The sequence below is a fragment of the Mesoplodon bidens genome (genome assembly GCF_964165515.1).
Source record: "Mesoplodon bidens genome assembly, chromosome: 5".
In the NCBI taxonomy this organism is placed as follows: Eukaryota; Metazoa; Chordata; class Mammalia; order Artiodactyla; family Ziphiidae; genus Mesoplodon; species Mesoplodon bidens.
The window spans coordinates 111710085-111732584 of record NC_138161.1 but is presented as its reverse complement, the minus strand read 5'-3'; the positions used below and the strand labels follow the sequence as shown (position 1 = coordinate 111732584).

The 22500-nt window shown below is 53.3% G+C and overlaps 1 protein-coding gene across 1 annotated transcript; it reads right to left on the bottom strand.

Moving 5' to 3' along the window:
- Nucleotides 1-10411: 10411 nt before the first annotated feature.
- ZDHHC19 (zDHHC palmitoyltransferase 19) lies at nucleotides 10412-21215 on the bottom strand (the record flags this gene model as incomplete). Its single annotated transcript, XM_081235359.1, has 8 exons — nucleotides 10412-10531; nucleotides 11150-11354; nucleotides 11698-11783; nucleotides 18385-18490; nucleotides 18898-19070; nucleotides 19907-20046; nucleotides 20604-20725; nucleotides 21076-21215. The coding sequence occupies 8 exons, from the start codon at nucleotides 21213-21215 to the stop codon at nucleotides 10412-10414; spliced, it is 1092 nt and encodes a 363-aa protein (XP_081091485.1).
- Nucleotides 21216-22500: the final 1285 nt, after the last annotated feature.

Genomic DNA, 22500 nt, shown 5'->3' with positions numbered 1-22500 from the left:
CAATTTCCCAACACAAATTTTACCATAACTGCACATCACCTGCTCTATTCTTTACTTGGTGTTTGTCACTGAATCAACTTTAAATCATCTCACTTTGTAAAAAATACACTTTGCTAAAGAACACAGAGCTCATGCAATTGTTCCTTTCAATTGATCCGTTTAAAAAACTCCTGTCCCCAAATCCTTCAATTCTCGGTCAGGACAGGCCTCTCTTGAGACACCTATATTCTTTTCTAATACTCATTGCCATAAATGCTTAACTACTGATATACCAAGTCCCCCTGGGGAAGGGACATGCGGGCTGCTGCAACATGCTTTGGGAGACCCCAAGGCAACAGATAGGCAGCCCCGAGCCCATGCCCAAGGCAGGGTGCAGTGGCTGTGGGTCATGGGAAACCTCTGCCTGGGGGAGCTGCCGGCCACCTGGACCAGCGCCCTCCACCCCCAAGCAGGGCGACGGGGGCACAGGGGACAAGGGAGCGCTAGGGCCTGGCTGCAACAAGACGTCAGCCCATCCTGGGAGTCCCACTTCAGGCCACTGTCCGAGTGCATTCCTCCTGCCAGTCGGTGCCTGAGGACCAAGTGCCAGGATGGCTGAGACAGGGCAAGGGGGCGAGGGCAGATGTGGCCTTCGTTACGCTCAGGTCTCTCGAGCTGTGTGGGCTGGCCGGGCCTGACTCCGTGAGCTCAGAGGGGCCTGGCCCAGCGAGGATTTAAGGGTGTGGAGCTTCACCGCTTCAAAAACAAGTCAATTAAGTGGTGCACGGGGCCTGCATAGAACCACCCTGTAATTGTGCTCTGCACGGTCGGGTTAGACAGCACGTTCACACACTCTGCTTCCCTGTGAGGTAGTCAGGGCAACTCCAGGACTGTTACCCCAGTTCACAGATGAGGAAACTGGGGCTCGGAGAGGCTGAGATGTGTATGGAGGGGGAGGAATGAGGGATATTTGCTGGCACCTATTAGGAGCAGGCATGTTCCCATGTCTGACCTCATCTAATACTTGGGATAGTGCTGGGAAGTATGGACTATACGCCAAATAAGCAAAGTTAAGAATCCTACCCAAGAGGTAGCCGACTTGAATTTGTTCATTACTAGCAGCCCCCAACTTCCAACTAGGGTATAACCCAAGATGCGGTCAAAAGATATTTTCCCACTGAAATAGGGGTGTTATGGTATTTAGGTACTCAGGCTAGTCCAAGGAGGGCCAATTAACCCACAACACTCCAGAATTCTTGAACACGTGTAGTGAACACTAGAAAAACATTGTTGTAACACCAGTAATTGAAACAGAAAAGAAACAGTACTTGATAAGAAATTACTTTTCATCTTCAATGCTTGCCTGAAAATCGGAGGCCAGATAGAAGAGTGGACATAATTTCCCCTGCACTATTTTAGAATTTAAAGAAAAAAAAAGAAAAAATAGGTGGGGCGGGGGGCACAGAGCAGCCAGTGGGGAGCAGGCTGGAGAAAAAAGGACAGAGACAGTTGACCAAGTCGGGATGTTGTGAAAGGAAGAAGCAGGTCCCCGGGAGCCAGCTCCTTGTGAAGGGGCCGGCAGGATGGCCAGGGACCCTAAACTCTCTCCCGCTCAAGAGGCTGCTTCCCACTGGAACAAGAGTTCCGGCCTCCGCAGAAAGATGACAGAAGGTACTGGACCTGCCGACTCCTGGGGAGTCAGGGGGACTCAGAGGCCTGAGAACAAGGAGAGAAAGGCATTTTCTAGGGAGGAGAAGTGTGTTTCCAATGGGTAGAACCAGAAGTGGATTTAAACCCCTGCCACCATGTACAAAATTCTGGGAGCGGGGGCAGGTGCAGCATCTGAAAGCAGCTAGAAAACCCCCTCAGTCCTGGGAAGAGCAGCCTAGGGCTCTGGCTGCTTTCAGCTCTGATGCTGAGACAGCCGGTTCCAGTCCTGGAGCCCCACTTACCAGCTGTGCAACCCAGCAGGTATATCACCTCTCTGAGCCTCATCTCCTACTGAAGAGGCGGTACACTTCCCACCCAGGGCTGCTGCGGAGAATAACGTCCACAGAGCAACTCGGGCACAGAGTCGAGCACACGGCTGGGGGGACACGACAGGTAATCAACACATGTCACCTCCCAGCCTGGCTGGCTCCCTCACTTCCTTCAGAGCCATCGAGGCTGCTGCCATAGCCCCCTTCGATCCAGGTCATAAGGCTGGAACTGAAGGGTGGAAGAGGTCTTGCATGATTCAAAGTGGATATAAAGAGGTGAGAGGAGTGATTCTAACTTGAGATCAGAGCCTCACAGCTGGTCAGGCTGCAGGGGGGCCACTACCTCCCATTCGTGGAGCCCTGCAGGAGAGGGGTCTGCAGTGAGGGCGGGCAAAGCAGAGCAGCTGGCCGTGCCGATGAAAGTGTCTATAACCCCCTCGTCCCCATTGTTCTCAGGTAATGTCAGAGCTGGAAAGAGCCACTGATCTTCTGGTCCCACACTCTCACTGCACAGATGAGGGAACAGGCCCAGAGAGGGGAAGGGCTTTTCCCAGTTACACAGCCCGGCAGAGAAAGCGCTGGGCCTAGAAATCAGGGGTCCGAACACCCAGACTGGCAGCCAGAATCCCTTTCATTAGGAAACACTTGCTCATCCACCAAGAGTATCTGATGAATTTGCTTCCAGTCTTTTAAAAATACATAAATATAATTTTAAATTATATTGAAATATAGTATGATTTAAATAATATAGTATAAATTTAAATTAAATTATACATGAACACATTCTTTTAAAAATTAATTTCATTACCTCCTGGGTATGTTGTGGTTATTCAGTGTTTACTGAATGAATGAATGAATGAATGAATGAATGGATTTGTATTCCCACTATCCCAGTTCAGGCCTCAGTCTTTTTATGAGCTTCTCCATGAATGACAGGAATAAGCCTTTGATTGGTACCCTCCTCTGGATATCCCTTCACCGAGTGCCCTCCCTCCCCATACCCACCCAGTCCTACCATGGGCCCCACAGAAGGGACCCAGGGGCAAGAAGGGCAAACCGGGCTGCTCAGAGAATTCCTCTAATCCTGCTCCTCTCGAGGTCAAGGCTGGCCTTGGGACACTCTTTGGACTAGACTTGGGACAGATCTGGGACATCCAGATGCCATCTCCCCTGGATCCATGTCCCAGCCACCCAGCACCTCAGAGGCTCCCTCACACTAAGTGTCTCTTTCATTCAACGGCTGGTTTTGCCCTTGCTTTTTCTCTCTCTTCCCCCTGGTGCTGGGGCTTGGAAAGACCCTGAGCCTCTGGTGGGACTCTAAGGGAATAATTCAATCATACAAAATTAAGGTTAGTTTGATGGGGGAATCCTTTCACGATGTATACAGATAGCAAATCATCATGTTGTACACTTTAAATATCTTAGGATTTTACTTGTCAGTTATGCCCCAATAGAAAAAAATAAAAGAATATTAAAGCCAGAGCCTGGGAAACTGGCAGGGCCTGAGAGCCTGGAGATGGAGGCTCGGCCAGGCCCAGCACTGCTGAAGGCAAGGGAATGAGTGAGTCCTCCAAGATGGGGCACACCCCAAGGGTGGGACCTGGGAGAGATCGTGGCAGGAAGTGAGAGAAAGAGTCATAGACAGAGTATCCCTAACTCAGGAGGAGAGTCAGGAGTGTGTCAGATACCCAAGATCAAGGGTAAAGAGAGAGTTCAAGAAAGAGGGTGTGGCCAGCAGTGGGAATGCAGCTGAAGATGGACGGACAGTGGCCTTCCCTTCTTGAGATGGATGTGCACCACCGTCCCCTGGGAGCAATCTTGGGACCTGGCTGTGACCAGAGGCCCTCAGGCTGCATCTGGTGCTGAGGAACCTCCCGGTGAGGCTGGACAGTGAGCCTGAAAGGGTGTGGACCCTCCATCAAACCCCAGGGATGAGTGCCCAAGACCCCACTGAGCAGAATCAGGGTGGGACAGAAACCAAACAAATTGCTCCTTTAAAGCCACCTGAAATTCATGCTTCAGGAATGTTTGATTTGGGGCTTCTCTTTCCTGCAGCAGGATATTTAAAGAAAACAACTCTTTAAAAGCTTCAACTGCAAAGCACAGAGCCCTCTGTGTGCCTGCTTCTGGTCTCTGCTTCAGGAACAAACCTCCTTTACTCTTTGGTCTGGATTGTATCCAGGTTAAATGGAGCCCCTGGGCCAAGGTGGGTGCAGCCCACGTCCCTGCCGAGGGTTCAGAGTCGAGCCATCACAACCAGACCTTGAGGCCTTCCAGAGGCTTCCACCCCAGGGGCTCAGGGTGGCTGGCAGATGGGGGTGCCAGCTGGGAGCAGAAAGGGCCATATCCCTGCCCCAAACCCAAGTCCAGCCAGCTCTTCCCCTCAGGACAGATACTTGGTGGGGAAGAGAGGGAGCTGAGAAGTCACCCAAGGAAGGTGACCTAGGCTGGGTGTGTCTGGGATTTACAGTGAGGCGGCCCATCCTCAGCCTTGGCCACTTCCAGATGATCCGAATCCAGAGCCTGCAAAAACAGCAGGGGAAATGTAGACAGAGGGACGGGGAGTTACTCCTGCTAGCCTCCCCAAGCCCAATCTGGCCCTCCCGCTGCGCCCTTTCAGCAGCCCCGTGCCCGAGCGGCTGTGTGGTGTGACGAAGTGACAGTCGGGAGCACCCTCCCATGGAACACGGTGTCACCCCCAAGTGCCAGAGGTAGCCGGGCCTGGGCTCGAGCCTCCCTTCCGCAGATGTGGTAACGGCGGCTCTGAGAGGCTACGGGCTTTCCTGGGGCCACACCACCGGGAAGCACAGACCCTGCTTTCCAACCCAGGTCTCCTGATGCCCCGTCTTGGCATCCCACTGCCCGGCCAGGCAAAGGGCAAGCAGGAGAGTGTCTTTCCGTGTTGTGTTTGCCAGGAGCTAAAGAACAGATACCTAGGAACAACTGGTCAGGGGACTTTCCCAGCCCAGATGGCCAAGGGTCCTGCCCAGGGATCGGTACACTTGCTTGGTGACCTAATGCTCTCCCCACCCCGGCTACTAGGGCAGAGATGAAGTTCAGGCACAAAACCCTAATAGGTCCTCGAATAAGCTCCGCCTGGGGCCCCAGCCACCTCAGGGCTTGTGCCCAGACCGAGGACCCTCCTCCCTGGCCACGAAGCCATGGACTCCCAGGAGGGCAGGGCAGGAATAGCCCCAAAGATCCTCCAGAAAACTCTGTCCTTACAGATAGGGAGATGGAGGCCCAAGGACTGTCCAAGGTCACGCCCACAAAAGTCATAGCATCTTCCCCACAAATCATGTCGAGGATTAAATGAGAGAGTACAAGCCAAGCACTTAGCCCACAGTTAGCATCAAAACGATTGTTACTATTGTTGTCACTTTTGTGAGTTTGCCTATGGGAGCCAAGTTACCAGGCCTCCAGAAGGAAGAGTGCCCTTCCTGTTTCCAGTCCAGGCCTCTGACCCATCCGGCCGCTGACCCACAGAGGGTGGTGGAAAGGGCTGAGAAGCAGGAGATGGGGACTCAGCCTCGCCTGGCCTCTACTTAGCTGCATGACCCCAGGGCAAACCCTGCTGAACCTCTCCCAGAGTGCCGGTGCCATGGTTTTCTTCTCACTGAGAAATAAGCTAGATATTCAGTGTGGGAATACTCCTTCCAGTGTGGGAATCTCCAATGTCAGCAGCAAAACGGTCCCAACCAGAAGCAGCTGAGAAAGTGTGTGCCTGGCTCGGAGGAGGCCCTGGTCAGAGACAGACAAAGGCGCCCTGTGCAGGCCCTGCCTCTGGCCTGGCCCAGAGTTCTGGAGGTTTCCATGCCCAGGCCCAAGGGCTTCCAAGAATCACAGTTGAAAGTTATTACTTGAAAATTGTCAGACCGTTTACTTTGTGTTCCTGGAAGCTGTTGTCCAGGAAAGGTGGTGACGGGTCGGGAGAGAGACAGAGTGAACACAGGAAGAGCGTGGAGTGAAAGGAGGAAGAGGGGGAGGAGAGAGAGGAGATGGAGTGAAAGGTGAGAAGAGGTGAGGCAAAGACAGACACGGACAGACCGACTGGGAGGCTACAGAGAGAGGGCAGAGCTGGCAGAAGCGGCAGCAGTGGCTCTTAGCGAGGCCTGGACACAGGGTTCAGATGACCACAGCTTTGGCTTCCTTCAGCCCGGGCACTGCCCGGCCTCGAAACAGATGCAACAGGGTGCTTTCTTAAGTGGAAACCTCCTCTCCCATGAAGCGGGGGAGAGCCGTTGGGTGGTTATCTTGCTGTTCCCTTGAACACACTCAGCCCACACCTCCATTCTCCGTTGGCCGGGGGACACAAACATTGCTTGACTTTCTGTAAAACACCACAAACCTCCCCTCTGAAGCAGCCCTTCCCCTTTGCTCCCTGGCCACCAGGAAACCCATACCAAACGACAGCCACTGTGACTGGCATCCCAAAGGCCCTAGCAGGTCACAGAGTCCTGACCCAGGCATCACCTGGATCCTAGTGTGGGGACAGTCACTGCCATTGATTAAGCACCTACCACGTGCCCATGCTGGGGTCAAGCTCTCCACATGCGCTGCACACTGAATCCTCATAAAGGCCCAATAGAGGCAATGATTCATCCCATTACACAGCAAGAAGCCAGGCCGTCGGTCCGGCTTCAGAGCCCACGCCTTAGCCACTACTCTAAGTTGAAATAAAATACAACTGCCTGTGAAGCACAGTGTCGTGACAAAGGCTAAAGGAGTTTGGCTCTGTTACTTAGAAGCAGTGCGACCGCGAAGAAGTGGCTTGTTTGCTCAGTTCGGTTTCCGCAACTCTAAGACAAGAATAACAACTTCGGGGGTTGCTGTGAGGATTAAAGGAGATCATATGAATCACTTAGCCCAAGCCCTAGCCCTGTGGGGCTCAGTAAAGTTTTGTTAGCCACCTTCAGCCCAGCCCTTTCCCTCCACCGTGCTCGGCCTGCAGGAACTGGAGGAGGATATGGGCGTCGCTGGAGCATCACCTGGGTGTCAGGCACGGTGCTCGGTGCCCAGGAGGGTCAGCCAGCGAGGGGCCTGTACTCCGGGAGGTTTTAGGATTCTGGCCCCCGATCCCATGCTGCAGCCACCTCCTCTGTCCTATCTGTCCCACCCTCAGCCACTGGCAGGGCCCCCTTGGGTGGGGTGGGCAAGGCAGGGCAGGGCAGGGCTGAGCACAAGGCAGCAGGGCGTCATTATCGCTCCCAGCAGAGCTGGGGTCAGGGTTAAGCCTGCCTTCTTATCAGGTCCCCAGGCCCTGTGCTAACACGTGCTGCCTGGCTCTTCTGGGGGCTGGTAGGGGGGCCCTGAGGATGCTGCTCAAGGCCTTCCTCCTCTGAAATGGTCCCTGGAGCAGGAATGGGAGAGGCAGCCCGGAAACAGAGAGAGCGCGCCTGGCTTGGGCACCGTGTCACCCTAGGCAATCCCTTCCCTCTCTAGTGAAAGTCTGTGAAATTGAGGGTGGAGGGGCAGCTGGATGACGTGACCCCTAAGTCCCTTCCAGCTCTAAAGAGTTAGGATACTGTAGCCACCTGTGAGCTAGCCACCATGGTCATCCTGTTTACAGACGAGGGAGCTGAGGCCAAGCAGAGGGAAGAGACTCGCTCCCATAGCATACTAGCTGGTAGCAAAGCTGAGTGACACCCAGGCCTCCCAACTCCTGGCCCAATGCTCTTCCCACCCGACACACACTCTGACCTTCCAGAAGGTCATGGAGGAAAGGTATAGAGATGACAAGGGGGTGGCTGCTTCCAGGCTCCCCCTCCTTTCTTCAGGTTCCAGAAGTGGCCTGGGGACCTCTCAGAGGGGCTCCAGACATGTGGGCACCTGGCAGCCCTGCAGGGTTTGGGGGGGGGGGGTCACTCCTTGGCTCCTGTCCAAGGGAACACAGGGACGGCAGGGCTTCCAGGTTGTGTGTGGAGAGCTGGCCCCATTTTCAGGCCCTGATAACACCCCTCCCCTTATCAGTGGGCCAAGGACTGCGAGGGGTGTGTCTGGGCGTCAAGGGCAGGTTCGGTAGAAACGTGGAGGTAGAAAGGGAAGGTGGTGCAGCTCAACTGAGGCCTCCAGCCTGGCCGGGAAGAATCTCTGAGGGCGCCCAAGGCTTAGGGGAGACGGTGTGGGGAGTCACAGGAAAGGGTGAGCTAGGTCTGCTTACACCTTGAAGAGCAGAAGAGGCTGATCCAAGGGGCTTTCCTAAAGGAATCCTAGGAATCTCAGGCTGGGGGGGCCCAGAGACCCAGAATCTACATCCCAGAGCAGGAGGGGACATGGCCACCTCTGAGAATCTGAGGAAGGTTACGTCCTTGCCCAGTGAGAAAATGAGGCCCAGGCTGTGGGGGGAGGTGACTCACGTGTGACTTAGGACTTGCGAGGCCCTGCCTGAGACGGAGTGAGTCCCCTGTAGAGCTGGAGACAGGGACCCGGTAGGTGCAGTCCTGATGAAGCAGCCAGGACCACAGAAGGACGGCAGCAGGTCAGGCAGGACTGGGCCACCCCACACTCTGCGGCCTGGCCTTCGCAGCGCCCTGTGGAGCTGGGGTTCTGGGCAGGCACCATTTGGGCACCCAGCCAGTTCCATGAATATCCCTCCATCCAGGCTTCGGCCCAGGTTCCTGAATCTTCTTCCTCTCTGGCGGAGGCCCAGACCACCCTAAGGACTCCCATTTGGGAGGAGGATTGAGGGCCTCTCCTCACTGCTGAGCAGCCTGGGCTGAGCTGAACACACACAGAGAGGCCACTCACGCAGATCTGTGTATCACATACACACCTGGGGTCTGGAGCTCAGAAAGTCTCATGCCCTCATCCCCTCACCCTGTGACCATGGACTGTGGACTTCCCAGACAGGAAAGCCTGCTTCAGCTTTACTTGTAAACGTGGGCCCTAAGGATTTTAAATGTGGCCACTGAGGCCATTTACAACAAAGCTAAAACTGGGCTGCCTTTTTCTATGGCAGTGAGTACCTTGCATCCCTCCCAAGAACCCAAGGTTAACCCTGAGAGAGCTGAGAAAAGGCTTGAACCCCAAGGGGGGCTTCAGACTGGGGAGACCCTGGGACCAAGGCAAAGGAGGTGAGAAAGAACTGGAGTCCCTGGGTTGAATGAGGCTGGCCAGGAGCTGGAGAACCAGAGCCACAGGGGTGGGTGAGGCTGGGCCTGGGGCTGCCACAGACAGGGCGGGAGGAAGAGGGACGGGCAGCCTCGAAGGCCACCCAGCGTAGAGAGAACTGGAGCCCAATCCTGCATCGTAGGTCACCCACCCCCCCAGGCCGGGCCCCCAACACACAAGCACATGTGCACACACAGGCACACACCTTCACAGGCCCCCGGGGTGCTCATCCGACCCTTTAGTGACGTCCTTCCCTCTCACCTTCACCGCACCCCACTTCACCTGGATACACGGGGGATAGGAAGCAGTGTGGTCAGTGTCCATCTTCACCTCCTAAGGTAGCAATTCGGTAACTTCAGGGTGGTAGGATCGCATGGAGCACTTGATGGTAATTCAGATTCAGATTCCTGTCCTCCCCCCACCCTGAGATTCTGAGTCCTCGGTGTGGGGCCCAGGTAATTCTGACAAGGTGGTCCTTGGAGGGATGCTGAGTGGTCTGCTAGCTGTGTGGTGGAGAAAATAATCATGATCCTATTGGCTGCATTCATTGCGTGCCTACTGTGTACCTGGTGTTTTTCACGAACCACCTCGTTTCATCCTCTGACAGCCTTCCTGGAAGGTGCCATTATTTCCATTCCCAAGGTCACACTCTGGCCACTAGAGGAGCCACAGTTTGACTTGGTTCCCTCCATTCACTCCAACCTACCCACACACACAGACTCATAGGGCCTGGGACCCACCCCAGGGACAGAACCAGCATCTGACTCCCCAGCAGGAGGAAATGGCCAGGTGAGATCCACCTGCAGGAAAGTTGCAGGGTTGGTCTGTGACGGAGAATACTTCCACTCCCCCCGCCACCCGGGATGAGGCAGGGGGACCAGCCCACACGCGAGGCTCCAGGGGGCACGGCCGGACCGGGGCACGGCCGGACCGGGCCAGGCTTGGCGAATTCCCAGGTGGCTGGCGCCCCCTGCAGCCAGACAGGGGTACTGCAAAGCAGAGGCGGGACTTCGGGCTCACACCCCGGCATTGCTGGGTTTTCTCTTCCATCGTCTCCAGCCGTCGCTGTGGCTGTTATGGTTGCCCCATTTTAAGGATGAGAGCGAGGTTGAGTGTCTTGCCCGAGGTCGCAGAGGACCCTGGCTCCTCCCTCCCAGGGGCTTCGTCCCAGCCCTTCAGAGCCCGCCTCATCCACACTCCCTCGCATCGAGGACAGACAGTGCAGCAGGGCAGCTGTAGGAGGTAGGCAAAGGGTATTTAATGGGCTTTGCGGGGGGGGGGTGTCTCAGCACTCCCGCCAGGCGAGTGGGCAAGGGCAGGGCACAGAGGTCTCCACAAGGGGCTCAGAAGGTGAGGTTCGGCTGCGGGGGCTCCTGGCATCTCCCAGTGCGAAAGGGCAAGAGGTAGGCGGAGCCTCGTCTGGGGGCCTCCCGCAGCAGGGGCAGTACCGGGCTGGCGTGGAGCTAAACACACAGTGGGGGGGATGCGGGCTCTCTCTAAGACCCGCCCCGCAGGCCACCCACTGGGGAGCAAGAAACTGCCCAGACTGTCACTCACCAACAGGCAGAGCAAAGGGAGTGGGATGGCACCTCAGAATGTCACTGCAGGGGCTCTGGAGGGGCTGTGGGTTACCCACCCCTACATCACTCTTAATGCTCCACTTCCACGTGGTTCATAGATTGGGCTTCAGAGTAGAAGGTGCCTTTAAGTAAAGGAATTCCCCCTCTCCCGCCCCCGCCAATTATAAACCACTGGACTAGTCTCAATCCTCATAAATAGCTGAGGAAACTGAGGCCCAGAAAGGGTAAGTGACTGGCCCAAGGCCACCCAGCAAGGGAGTGGTGCAGCCTTTTCCCTTTGTGTCTCCAGGGACCCCTGGTGTATTCTAGAGGCCTGTGAATCTACTGTCAACACTCTTCAGGCCTCTAATGTCCCTCTCTCGAGCTCTAAGTGCTGCAGCTTCAGGGCCAGCCCAACATTGGGGGTCTTCTCCCAACACCTGTACAATCTGCAGACGCCCCCTCCCGACACACACAGGCACACGTGCACGCTGCACACACTCACACACACAAACTCCTCACCTCCTGGAGGGCTGCAGTCTCACCACTCCCTGGGGGCCCCTTCCCTGGCTTGTCGAGACCCAGAGGTCGGGACTGGGGGCCAGACCCAGGCCCAGGGAGGTCTGGGGGACTGAGCGCGGAGGGGCACATCGGGAAGTGCGGGTTCTGCCTGGGCACCCAATCAGGCCCCACCACTCTCTGCAGCCAGACAGCTTCGGCCATGTACCTGGGGAGCAACAAGCCAGATGCAAGTGGTCGCGGCCCTCCTGGCCTGGTCCCCCTCAGCCTGGGGAGCACACAGCCTGGGCATGGCCCTGCAGGGAGCTGTCACCAATCTCATCCAGGCTGCCATGCCCCTCTAACCCCATTTCTTGGAGCAAGAACCCACAGATGCAAGGAAGGGGAAGCTCCAGAGGCTCCCACAATGCTCTGGAGAAAACTCCAAAAGAAGGAGAATAGTGAGCGTAAGGTGCTGGGAGCTATGCTAAGGGGCCAGCGGGGCGACCCAGCTTCACCCCACCCCACCCGTGCCAGGGGCCACCGCTCAGGCCTCTGCTTTGCCAACTCACTTGGGTCCCAGTGGTGCACAAATTGTTAAATACCAGTTGCTGGCACAGCCGTGGTCGAAGGGGTTGTATCTTTGCAGGTATCGGCACTGGGCGGGGGGGAGAGGTCGAGGACAGGAAGAAGAGCTCAGATGCAGCAGGACTGGGCAGGCCACCCCCACTGGCCCTCCCTGCACCGGTCAGCTCAGCCCAGGGCTGCAGCAAGACTCCAAGGACAGAGGAGCCAGGAGAGTCAGGCGCGGCGTCCCCAACCCACTTCTGAGCAGCTCTGGCACCGCACCCACCTCTCCCGCCTGCTCAGGGATCCTTCCCCATCACCGTGCATCCCCTTTCACACCATCCTCCCCCACCGTCTCATTTGGCCACACACATCCTCCTGCTACCTCCTTCCAGATCCTTTCGGATCTTCCTTTTGCTGATAAACTACTCCAAAGGCAGTTCCACCCATGTTCCCTCAAGTCCTCTACTTTCCCACATCTCATTCTTTCCTAAAATTGTGCCTTCACTGAATTTCACTATCTGGAAGGACAGTTTGTGGTGCCTAATCATATTTCCCTAAGCAAAATCACATGGCCTTGGAAATCTGGGCTGAAGCTCCTGAGCACCCAATGCTTGACCAATGTCAAGCCCAGAGGTCAAGTCCTCCCCTGGAAACTCTTGACCAGGTTTTCTCCTCCTCCCCTCCTTCTGCCCATCAGCCTCGCCCCCTCCTCCTTCCCAGCACAGGCTGAGTCTCATGGGGACCTCAAGAGCCTTAGCTACAAAGTGTTTGTCACGTCCTAAAGTGGCCCAAGAGCACTTCTGCCCACCACCAACTCCCCTGTGTCCCATGTCCTTAACCACTGTGATTTTTTGAGTTCTCCCTACTTTAAGGTGTTTCAGGAATTGAAGGGAAACTGGCATTCTACTCTCAATTTTAATTAAATGGTTAGAAGAGTTTGATTACATTTACAATCAGAATTTTAAATCTAGAGAAATAAATTTTGATTTATTAGATGTACACGAAGAATAGAAAAATGTTGACTGCTCAGTGCTTAAAGGGATGGTAATTGTTTAATAAATCCGTAAGAACTGACTAATAAAGTAGAGCCCTTCCTCTCCCCATATGGGACCCTCAGACATGAATGGAATCCAACAGCTCGGAAGTTCCCAGACTGTCCTCTCTCACCGGCTTCAGGCCTGGTCTCCTGTTCCAGTTCTGTATCTCAAACGCCCTCATGCTCCACAGACCAAAACCAAAGTGGGTATCTACTCGCCCCATCTCCTGCCCAATTCCCTGCTGCCTCTGCTCTCTCTCCCCTTCTTCCCCGGGGATCGGGGAGTCAGACTTCTCTCTCTTCCTCTCTTTCCTTCTCTCCCAAAGCATTATGGATTCCTTTGTTTGTAGGTTCACTCATTTGTTCATAAATATTTGGGGACCCCAACACTGTTCCAGGCATTGCTCTGGGGACTGAGGACACACCACAGACAACAAAGCCAGCCTTAACTTTCAGGGTGCTGAGGGCAGTTGGGGAGTGGTCAGGGCAGCACAGAGAGGGGATCGGTGAGAAGAGCAGGCAGCCCGGCCAACACTCCAAGGTGCAGGCAGGGGAGCAGCAGCCCAGGGCAGCAGAGAGAGCTGGACCCTGAGAGGCTGGGGAAGGGCCACAGCAGGTACATTCTGTTTCAGATGCTGCTCTGTGCAGCCTGGAAAGATTAGTCTGAGGATTGCCCGCTGGCTTTGGCCACTTGGAGAGTGCAGCATCAGTATGACAGTGAGGACAGAGGCTGGGCTGAAGTGGGCTGAGGAAGGTGAAGAACGACGCTAGTGAGCACAGCCAATGCTTTCAGGAAACCTGGTTGTGCTAGAGGGGAGAGTACAACAGGGGAAGCCTGCGATGTTAAGGGATGTTTGCTTTGTTTTTAAGATGTGAGAGACAAGAACATGTGTACTGATGATGGGAAGGAATGGCAATAATGATGACCTATGGGGCACTTACTCATACCAGCCACTGTTCTGTGTATCTCACACACATTAACCCATGCTGTCCCCTTTTATGGATGGGGAAACTGAGGCACCAGATGGCTAAGTAACACAGCCAAGATCTCCCTGCTGGTGTGTTGTGGAGCTGTGATTTGAATTTATGTGGTCTGGCTCCAGAGCCCTTGTGATCTAAGCAAGTGGTCCAGCAGAAGTTGTGGTCAAGGGATGGACGTAAGAAGGGAATAAAGTTGAGGTGTGTGAAGAATGCCTGAAATGGGTTCTGGTAATGGGAAAGAGCCCTGCCTGGTGAATCACAGAGTGCAGACCACATTTAGGTTTCTTAAGGCTGGAGATCCTGGATTGGGACAGCCCCATCTGAGCAGGGGAGGGAGGGCAGGCCTATGGCCTGACCTGGGCTAGAAGAACCACAGGATGTGGGAAGGGAGAATGCTGCCCAGGAGAGGCTGAAATGAGGGACTGCGGCTGGAGAGAGAAGACATGCAGACCATAGGGAGCTGATGAGTCAGGGCTGCACAGAGGAGTCACAGGTGGGCTGGGAACCAAATATGGGGGGGGTGGAGTAATTAAGTGGTGACTGGAAGGATGGGAAATGGTGGGCAAAGAGGGTTCCTCTGTCCTTTCAGCTGTCTCAAGGTCTCCAGCCCCTCCCTCATTGATGTGACCTACGACAGTCTTCCTAAAACAGCCTTTAGTCAAGTCACTGCCATGTGGAAGGAATCCCATGGCAAGGGTGTTCACTTTTACCACTCCTAATCAACACAGTACTGAAAGTCCAAGACAATGCAATAAGAAGAGAAAAGGAAATAAAGCCATACACGTTGGAAAGGAAGAAATGAAACTGTCCTTTTCACAGATGACATGATTTTCTATGTAGAATCAACAAAAAAACTATTAGAACTAATAAGTGAGCCTAGAAAAATTGCAAGATTCAAGACTAATATACAAAAATCCATTGTATTTTCTTATAATAATAAACAAATGGAAATGAAATTTTAAAAAATTATAATAGCACACAAAATTGAAATACTTAGAAAAAAATCTCACACAATGTAGTCAAGATCTACATGATGAAAGACACTAATGAAAGAAATCAAAGAAGCCCTAAATAAATGGAGAGTTATACTACTTTCATGGGTTCGAAAACTCAATATTGTTAAAATGTCCATTTTCAAAATTGATCTATAGGTTCAACACAATCCAAATGAAAATCTCAGAAAACATTTTTTGCAGAAATTGACAAGCCGCTTCTAAAATTTATATGGAAAATCAAGGTAACTAGAATAGCTGACAGAGCTTTGAAAAAGAACAAAGTTGAAGAACTCACATTGTATGATTTCAAGACAATATAAAGCTACTAAGCAAGATAGTATGGTACTGGTAAAAGGACAGAGAGTCCAGAAATACACCTACACCTCTATATTCAGTTGATTTTTGACAAATGTTCAAAGGTAACTCAATGGAAGGATAGTCTTTTCAAAAAATGGTGAACAGGGCTTCCCTGGTGGCGTGGTGGTTGGGAGTCCGCCTGCTGATGCAGGGGACGCGGGTTCGTGCCCCGGTCTGGGAAGATCCCACATGCCGCGGAGCGGCTGGGCCCATGAGCCATGGCCGCTGAGCCTGCGCGTCCGGAGCCTGTGCTCCGCAACGGGAGAGGCCACAACGGTGAGAGGCCCACGTACCGCAAAAAAAAAAAAAAAAAAAAATGGTGAACAACCCATAAGCAAAAACAAAACAAAACAAAACAAAAAAACCTATAAGCAAAAAAAAATCTTGACCCATACCTTGCATCATATACAAAATTTAACCCCAAATGAATCATAGTCCTAAATATAAAACCTAAAACTATAAAACTTCTAAAAGAAGGGCTTCCTTGGTGGCGCAGTGGTTGAGAGTCCGCCTGCCAATGCAGGGGACGCGGGTTCGTGCCCTGGTCCGGGAAGATCCCACATGCCGTGGAGCAGCTGGGCCCGTGAGCCATGGCCACTGAGCCTGCGCATCCAGAGCCTGTGCTCCGCAACGGGAGAGACCACAACAGTCAGAGGCCCGTGTACCGCAAAAAAAAAAAAAAAAAAAGTAAAACTTCTAAAAGAAAACGTATGAGAAAAATCTTTGTGACCTTGGGTTAAGGAAAGATTTCTTAATTACACACCAAAAGCACAATCCATAAAAGAAAAAACTGATAGAGGGACTTCCCTGGTGGTCCAGTGGCTAAGACTCTGTGCTCCCAATGCAGGAGGCCCAGGTTCAATCCCTGGTCAGGGAACTAGATCACACATGCCGCAACTAAGAGTTCGCATGGTGCAACTAAAGATCCCACGTGCCACAACTAAAAGATCCCATGTGCTGCAACTAAGATCTGGCAAAGCCAAATAAATGAATAAATAAAAATAATAATAAAAGGAAAATGTATTTTAAAAAGAAAAGAAAAAACTGATAACGTACTTCAAAATTTAAAATTTCTGATCTTTGGAAGACACTGTTGAGAAAAATGAGACGACAAACCACAGACACGGAGAAAATATTTGCAAAACACATGTCTGAATCCTGAATAAATAAAGATTTCTTAAAACTCAATATTAAGAAAACTACCCAACTTTTTTAATGGGCAAAAGACGGGAACAGGTATTTAATCAAAGATATACTGATGGCAAATAAGAACATGAAAAGATGTTTAAAATCACTAGTCATTAGGAAAATGCAAATTAAAACCACAATGAAATGTCACTACACATTTATTAGACTGTCTAAAATTTTTTTAAAAACTGACAAAGCCGGGCCTCCCTGGTGGCGCAGTGGTTGAGAGTCCGCCTGCCGATGCAGGGGATACGGGTTCGTGCCCCGGTCTGGGAGGATCCCATATGCCGCGGAGCGGCTGGGCCCGTGAGCCATGGCCGCTGGGCCTGCGCGTCCGGAGCCTGTGCTCCGCAACGGGAGAGGCCACAACAGTGAGAGGCCCGCATACCGCAAAAAGAAAAAAAAAAAAAAAAAAAAAAAAACTGACAAAGCCAAATGTTAATGATGCAGAGCAACTGGAATTCTCATGTATTCCTTATGGGAATGCAAAATGGTACAGCTATTTTGGAAGACAATTTGACAGTTTCTTATAAAGTTAAACATACAGTTACCATATGACCCAGCAATGCCAGCCTTAAGTATACACCCCCCCAAAAATGAAAACTTGTGTTCACATGCCTATACACCAATGTTTATAGTGGCTACATTTATAATCACCACAAATTGTAAACAACCCAAATATCCTTCAATTGGTGAATGGGTAAACAAGCTATGGCACAGCTATATGATGGAATACCACACAGCAATAAAAAGGAGGAAACTCCTGATGTGGGTAACAACATGGATGAATCTCAAATGCATTATGCTAAGTGAAAGAAACCAGACTCAAAAAGCGATGATTACGTTTATGTGAGATTCTGAAAAAGGAAAAACTATTGGGATAGAAAACAAATCAGTGGGGACTTCCCTGGTGGCGCAGTGGTTTAAAATCCGCCTGCCAATGTGGAGGACACGGGTTCAAGCCCTGGTCCGGGAGGATCCCACATGCCTCGGAGCAACTAAGCCTGTGCACCACAACTACTGAGCCTGCGCTCTAGAGCCCGCGAGCCACAACTACTGAGCCCGTGTGCCACAACTACTGAAGCCTGCGTGCCCTAGAGCCCGTGCTCCACAACAAGAGAAGCCACCGCAATGAGAAGCCTGCGCACCGCAACGAAGAGTAGCCCCCGCTCCCCACAACTAGAGAAAGTCCGCGCACAGCAACAATGACCCAACGCAGCCAAAAATAAATAAATTACAAAAAAAATCAGTGGTTGCCGGGGGCTGCAGATAGGGAAAGAAACTGACTCAAAAGGCCACGAGGGAATTTGGGGGCGGGGGCGGGTTGGGGTTGATGGAACTGTTCTAAATCTTGGTTATGGCGGTGGTTACAGGACTTATGAGCTGGTCAAAACTCACACAACTGTGCACTTAAAAGGGTGAGTTTTACTGTATGTAAAGAAAAAATCCTATCAAGGCTCCCGGGTTTCCACTGCACCAAGATTAAATTATCCACCTGACTTCTTTGCCTTTTAAATCTGGCCAATCCCAGGCAGACCACTTGCCCATGCCACAGCTGCTCCAATTAGAACTGTTTCCTCATTATCCTATCAACATTCCACAGGCTTTCAGGCTTCCCAGCTTTTTTGCAAGCTTTGCCCATCACTGCAATGCCCTTCCCTCGATTTATGCCCGTCCGAAACCACTAAGTGGCACGTCCTACGCTACACTGAAGTCCTCACTGAACTCTCAATGCTCTCTCTGAGTCTGTGCTACACAACGTAGGCAGGCCCCTCTCCCAGAGAGTTCGCGGGTGTCTGGCGAGGGTTACTCTGATTTCAGGTTCCTTGTCAACACAAGCGCAGGAGGCAGCCTTACCTCTCCGCTCATAGCTCAAAATAATGCGCACGCGCCTAGCACACAGTAGCGCACCTTCGACGCAGCGCACCCAGAAAGGAGACTGACCACCGAGCTCCAGGAGGACGTGAGATCTGAGCTGAATTTGGGTCTGGAAGGGCTAATGAGGCACCTTCGAGAGAAGTCAGGCCATCAAGGACCAGGGCGTTGCAGAAAGCGGAAAGTGCGGAAGTCCGGGAGGGGCAAGGCGACCACCCACAGCCCGATATAGTGGCGCCCCGCTCGGCCCCACGTACCTTGCCCTCGTAGGAGCGCTCGGCCGCGCTCACCGACATGGCCTGCATCAGCAGCAGCAGGAAGAGTGGCACCAGGAAGCCGGCGGCGGGTACAGCCACCACGATGCTGCGCGCCGGCTAAGGAACAGCGCCTCCGGCCAGTCCTCCTTGGCCCCGCCCTTCAGCGACCCCGACCCCAAACAGCCCCGCCCACAAGCCCCGCCCACCCTAGCTCTGTGCTCTATCCCAGTGTAAACCTCACCTCACCCTGCTGTCCAGGCCCCCGTGCCACCTCTAGCACTTCCCCTCCTTGACCCTGCTAGATGCTCACCCCTTTGCAGGTCCTCCTATCCCCACCCATCTGCCTGGCCCTACCCTCCGTCACCTAGTCCCACACTGGTCCTCCCGAGCGGCTACGCGGAAAACCCCGCCCACCATTACCTCTGCACCGCCCCCCCCACCCGTGACCCCCCTCCTCCGCTGTCCCCGCCCTCCCCTCAGCTCCCCTCGTGGGTCCCGCAGCCCAGCAGATACGCAATAGCCTTGTCCATGGAGGACGGCAGGTGGGACGTGCGCACCAGGAAGATCAGACAGGTGACCAGCATGGCACCTGAGTAGAGGCATAGTGACAGGACGAGCAGCATAAAGAAGCGAAAGTTGCGGTGACCGATGCAGTTATTGACCCACTTGCAGTGGTGATCAAAGTCCTAGGCGAGAGGGAGGGGGGACCTCGAGGACCCAACCTCTGACCCAGGCTCCATCACCCCCAAATCTGAGGCCTTACCCCCACCTTCTAAGCCACCTGCCCTTGGCCTCATGCACTGGCTCCCATTCCTAGGGAGACACTGAGCCACAAAGTCCCTAACACTGCTGGCATTTCTGTGGTTAGAGCACCATACGGCTTTGTGGCTCACATAGTTTCATGTCAAGAGAACTTTAGAGCCGGGACCTGCTGGTCTTCTCTGGGACACATCCTGGTGTAACTTCAGGCAGGACATAGAATATCTCTGGGCCTCTGTTTTCTTATCCACTGGATGAGCCTAATAATAACACCCTTGCCCAGCCAGTCTCCCAGGGTTGTAAGGACCAGTTAAGACAGCACATTGGTAAACTGTTGCAGGCTGTGCACTTAGAGCCCAGGAGACCAGGAGACCCTCTGGCCTGGACAGCCAGAAGAGGACAGGCGAAGTTCCCCTGGCCAGGCCTGCAACCTGCCTGAAGGCCTCGGGCTTCTAGTGTCAGTGAGCCCTCGATAGATCAGGGGTATCTTTCCTTCTCCTGGCCTGACCAGGCCCAGCATAGATGTGGATGCCCCTCTGCATAACAGCACCAGTGCAAGAAAGGGCCAGCCTCCCAGGAAAAGTGCAGGCACAGCGGCAGTGACTTGTATGAGTGACCAAGAGTGACTGGGAATTACTGCCACCCTTGGTCTTTAGCAGTCCTGGAAGTAGTTTCACACCGACCACAGGCCCCCGTGTGAGTGGGCCTCCTGGTCCCAGGCAGGTGCTGGGAGGGTAGGTGGGCAGGTGAGAGGGGCACTTACCTCCACACAGATGTTGCACCAAGGGCAGTGGTAGGTCCGGGGCGGGCGGTGGAAGCAGCACTTATGGCACCACTGCAGGCGGAAGGCCCTGTGGTTCACCCATACCACGTGCACCATCATGGGGCCCTGTTCATTGGAGCCTGGCATGGGAAAAGGATTGAGCAGCAGCAAGAGGCCCTTGCATCAGTCTGCTGCAGCGGAAGGGTGTGGGCACACAGCCCCACAGCATCACTGGGCTGCAGGAAGGGTGGGGACCAGGTGGGCAGGGGAATCCTTAGTCCCCACTGAGCAAGCTGGCCAAGCTTAGAGAGGCTGGCAGTCAAAGGGAAGGGGGGTTTCCAGCCCGAGGAATTCTTTGAGAGCTCAGGCCTTTACCACTGTGAGCGATGCTTTAAGGAATCTGTGTGGTAGGAAGGAGGAAGAGAAAACTGAGTGGTTGTGAAGAGCTGGCTTCTCTGCCCAGCCTGCCCTAGCCCTCCCCTCCAAGGCTACTGGAAAACCTCCAAAATTCTGTTTTTCCACACCTCCGTGGCTCGAGAAATGAAGTGCCAGATGCAGGGCTTGAGCACATGAGGACATGGGGTGAAGGGGTCCTGAGGCCCCAGGTGGGGAGATGGAAGGAGCACTTTAGGAGTCATCCCAGCAGGCAGGAGCCCTTCGGGTGCTGCTTCCTTCTCCCAGGTGGCCAATGTCTCACCTTGATGCAAGATGCCAGGGTCTGAGAAGTTGAGTGAAATGAGACTGAAGAAGGTGAGGATAAAGAGGAGGCCTGTGATGATGGGAAAGGCCCATTCCCCGTTCTGGGCCAGCCACCTGCAACTGAGACCACAGCAGGAGTCAGCCCTGATCTGGGGTGGCCTGAAGCTCCCCCCAGGACCAAGTCCACTGGGTCAGGACCCACAGACCATAAATCCTGGTCTAAATATCCAGGCTAGTGACAGATCCATAGAAACTCCACCAAAGGTCATTGAGTATTACCAGCCACCCGCAACTCCCAGGTGCACCAAGCACTCTATACTTCTGTGCCTTTGCACGTTCTGTTCCCTCTGCCTAGAACCTCTTCCTTTCCCTGACCCCTCTTCTGTACTCTCCCTGCCTCCGTACTATCGTTATGTGTTTTCCTTTCTGTTGCTCGGTAAGAAACCTGTCAGCTTGTGTGGGAGACTTACGGAAATGCGAAGAAGAGGCCACTGAAAACGACCAGCAGCACCACGTTGAAGGCGGCAAATAGACTCGGGAGGATCCAGGGGAGTGGCGCCTGAGGCGGGCTATGAGGCTCCTTCAAGAGTGGCATGGCTGGACCTCCCATGGCCCCAGGGGAGATTAGGGCCCCCAGGCTCCCTCCCCACTGCTGGCTCCAGGAGCCCCATGGCCACAGCAGCCTCAGAAGCCACAGCCCAGGGTGGAAGGAAAGAACTCCCAGTGTGACATCACAGAGGCTGAGGAGAATGGGGGCTAGGGGCTCTTCAGCAGCACTGTCTGCCGCCTGCGACCATCACTTCCAACAGCAAACCATACCCCTACTTGTGCTGAGGACTGAGAGGTCCTGCCCCTGCGAGGTTCGAGACTACATGAGATTAGAGCAACACGTGGGGAGAAGCTGATTGATGCTACTCACCCTTTCAGGCTCAGTGCTAATCAAAGCAAATGGTGTTCATCGTTCTATCTTCATTTTTTCCTTGTTGTTGTTACAAAATGGCACTTTGGGAGAGGAGGCAGCTAAATCTTCCCTTGTTTCCCGGGTTGGCTTCACAACACAATTCTGGTCAATGAGACATAAGTGGATGTCTGAGGGTTTCTAGAAAGGCTTTTGCTTTCCTGACAAAAGGGGGAAAAGACACAGTTGGTGCAGCTTTGCCCCTTTCTTCCTGTTTTGAACCTAGACGTGCTGGCTTGGTCCACCTCGACCCATTAGGCAATAAGTCAACATGGGACACGAACAGAATGACAATAATGACACTGAGTCACTGCCCCAGCCTTGAACTGCCTCCCTCTGAGCTGTTTATTATGTGAGAAAATAACTGGGTTTTCTGTTACATACAACTGATATTTGTCATTTATTTTAGTCACTGAGCATCTGAACCCCTCTGTGTTTGGAGGATCCCTGAACTTGTCTTGATGAAGGGCAAAGACTCTTTCTCCATCCCAACTGAACTTGAAAATGCCAGATACTTGCATTCGAAGCCTCTCTTGCAGCTAGCACACAGGCCTGTGACTTGGCCGCCACCAATTAGCCTCAGATCTGCTACCACCAACCAACTGAGGAGTCCACTGAGTTGCAGCAACTGTCCTTTTAAAACTTAGATCATGGCCTCCGATTAGAACCTTCCAACTGCTTCCCTGCCCACTCAGAGTAAAGTTCAAAGTCCTTACCATGGCCTTCAAGGCCCTCCCTGATCTGGCCCCACTAACTTTCTGACCTCATTTCCCAACACTCAGCCCCGTACTCACTCCACACTCGCCAGGCACACTGGCCTCCATGCTGTTCCTCAGACACACGTGGTATAGTCCAGTCCTGGATTCCTCACACTGGCTCTTCTCTTTCCCTGGAATTCTCTGCCACATATATTCACAGAACTTGCTCCCTCACTTCA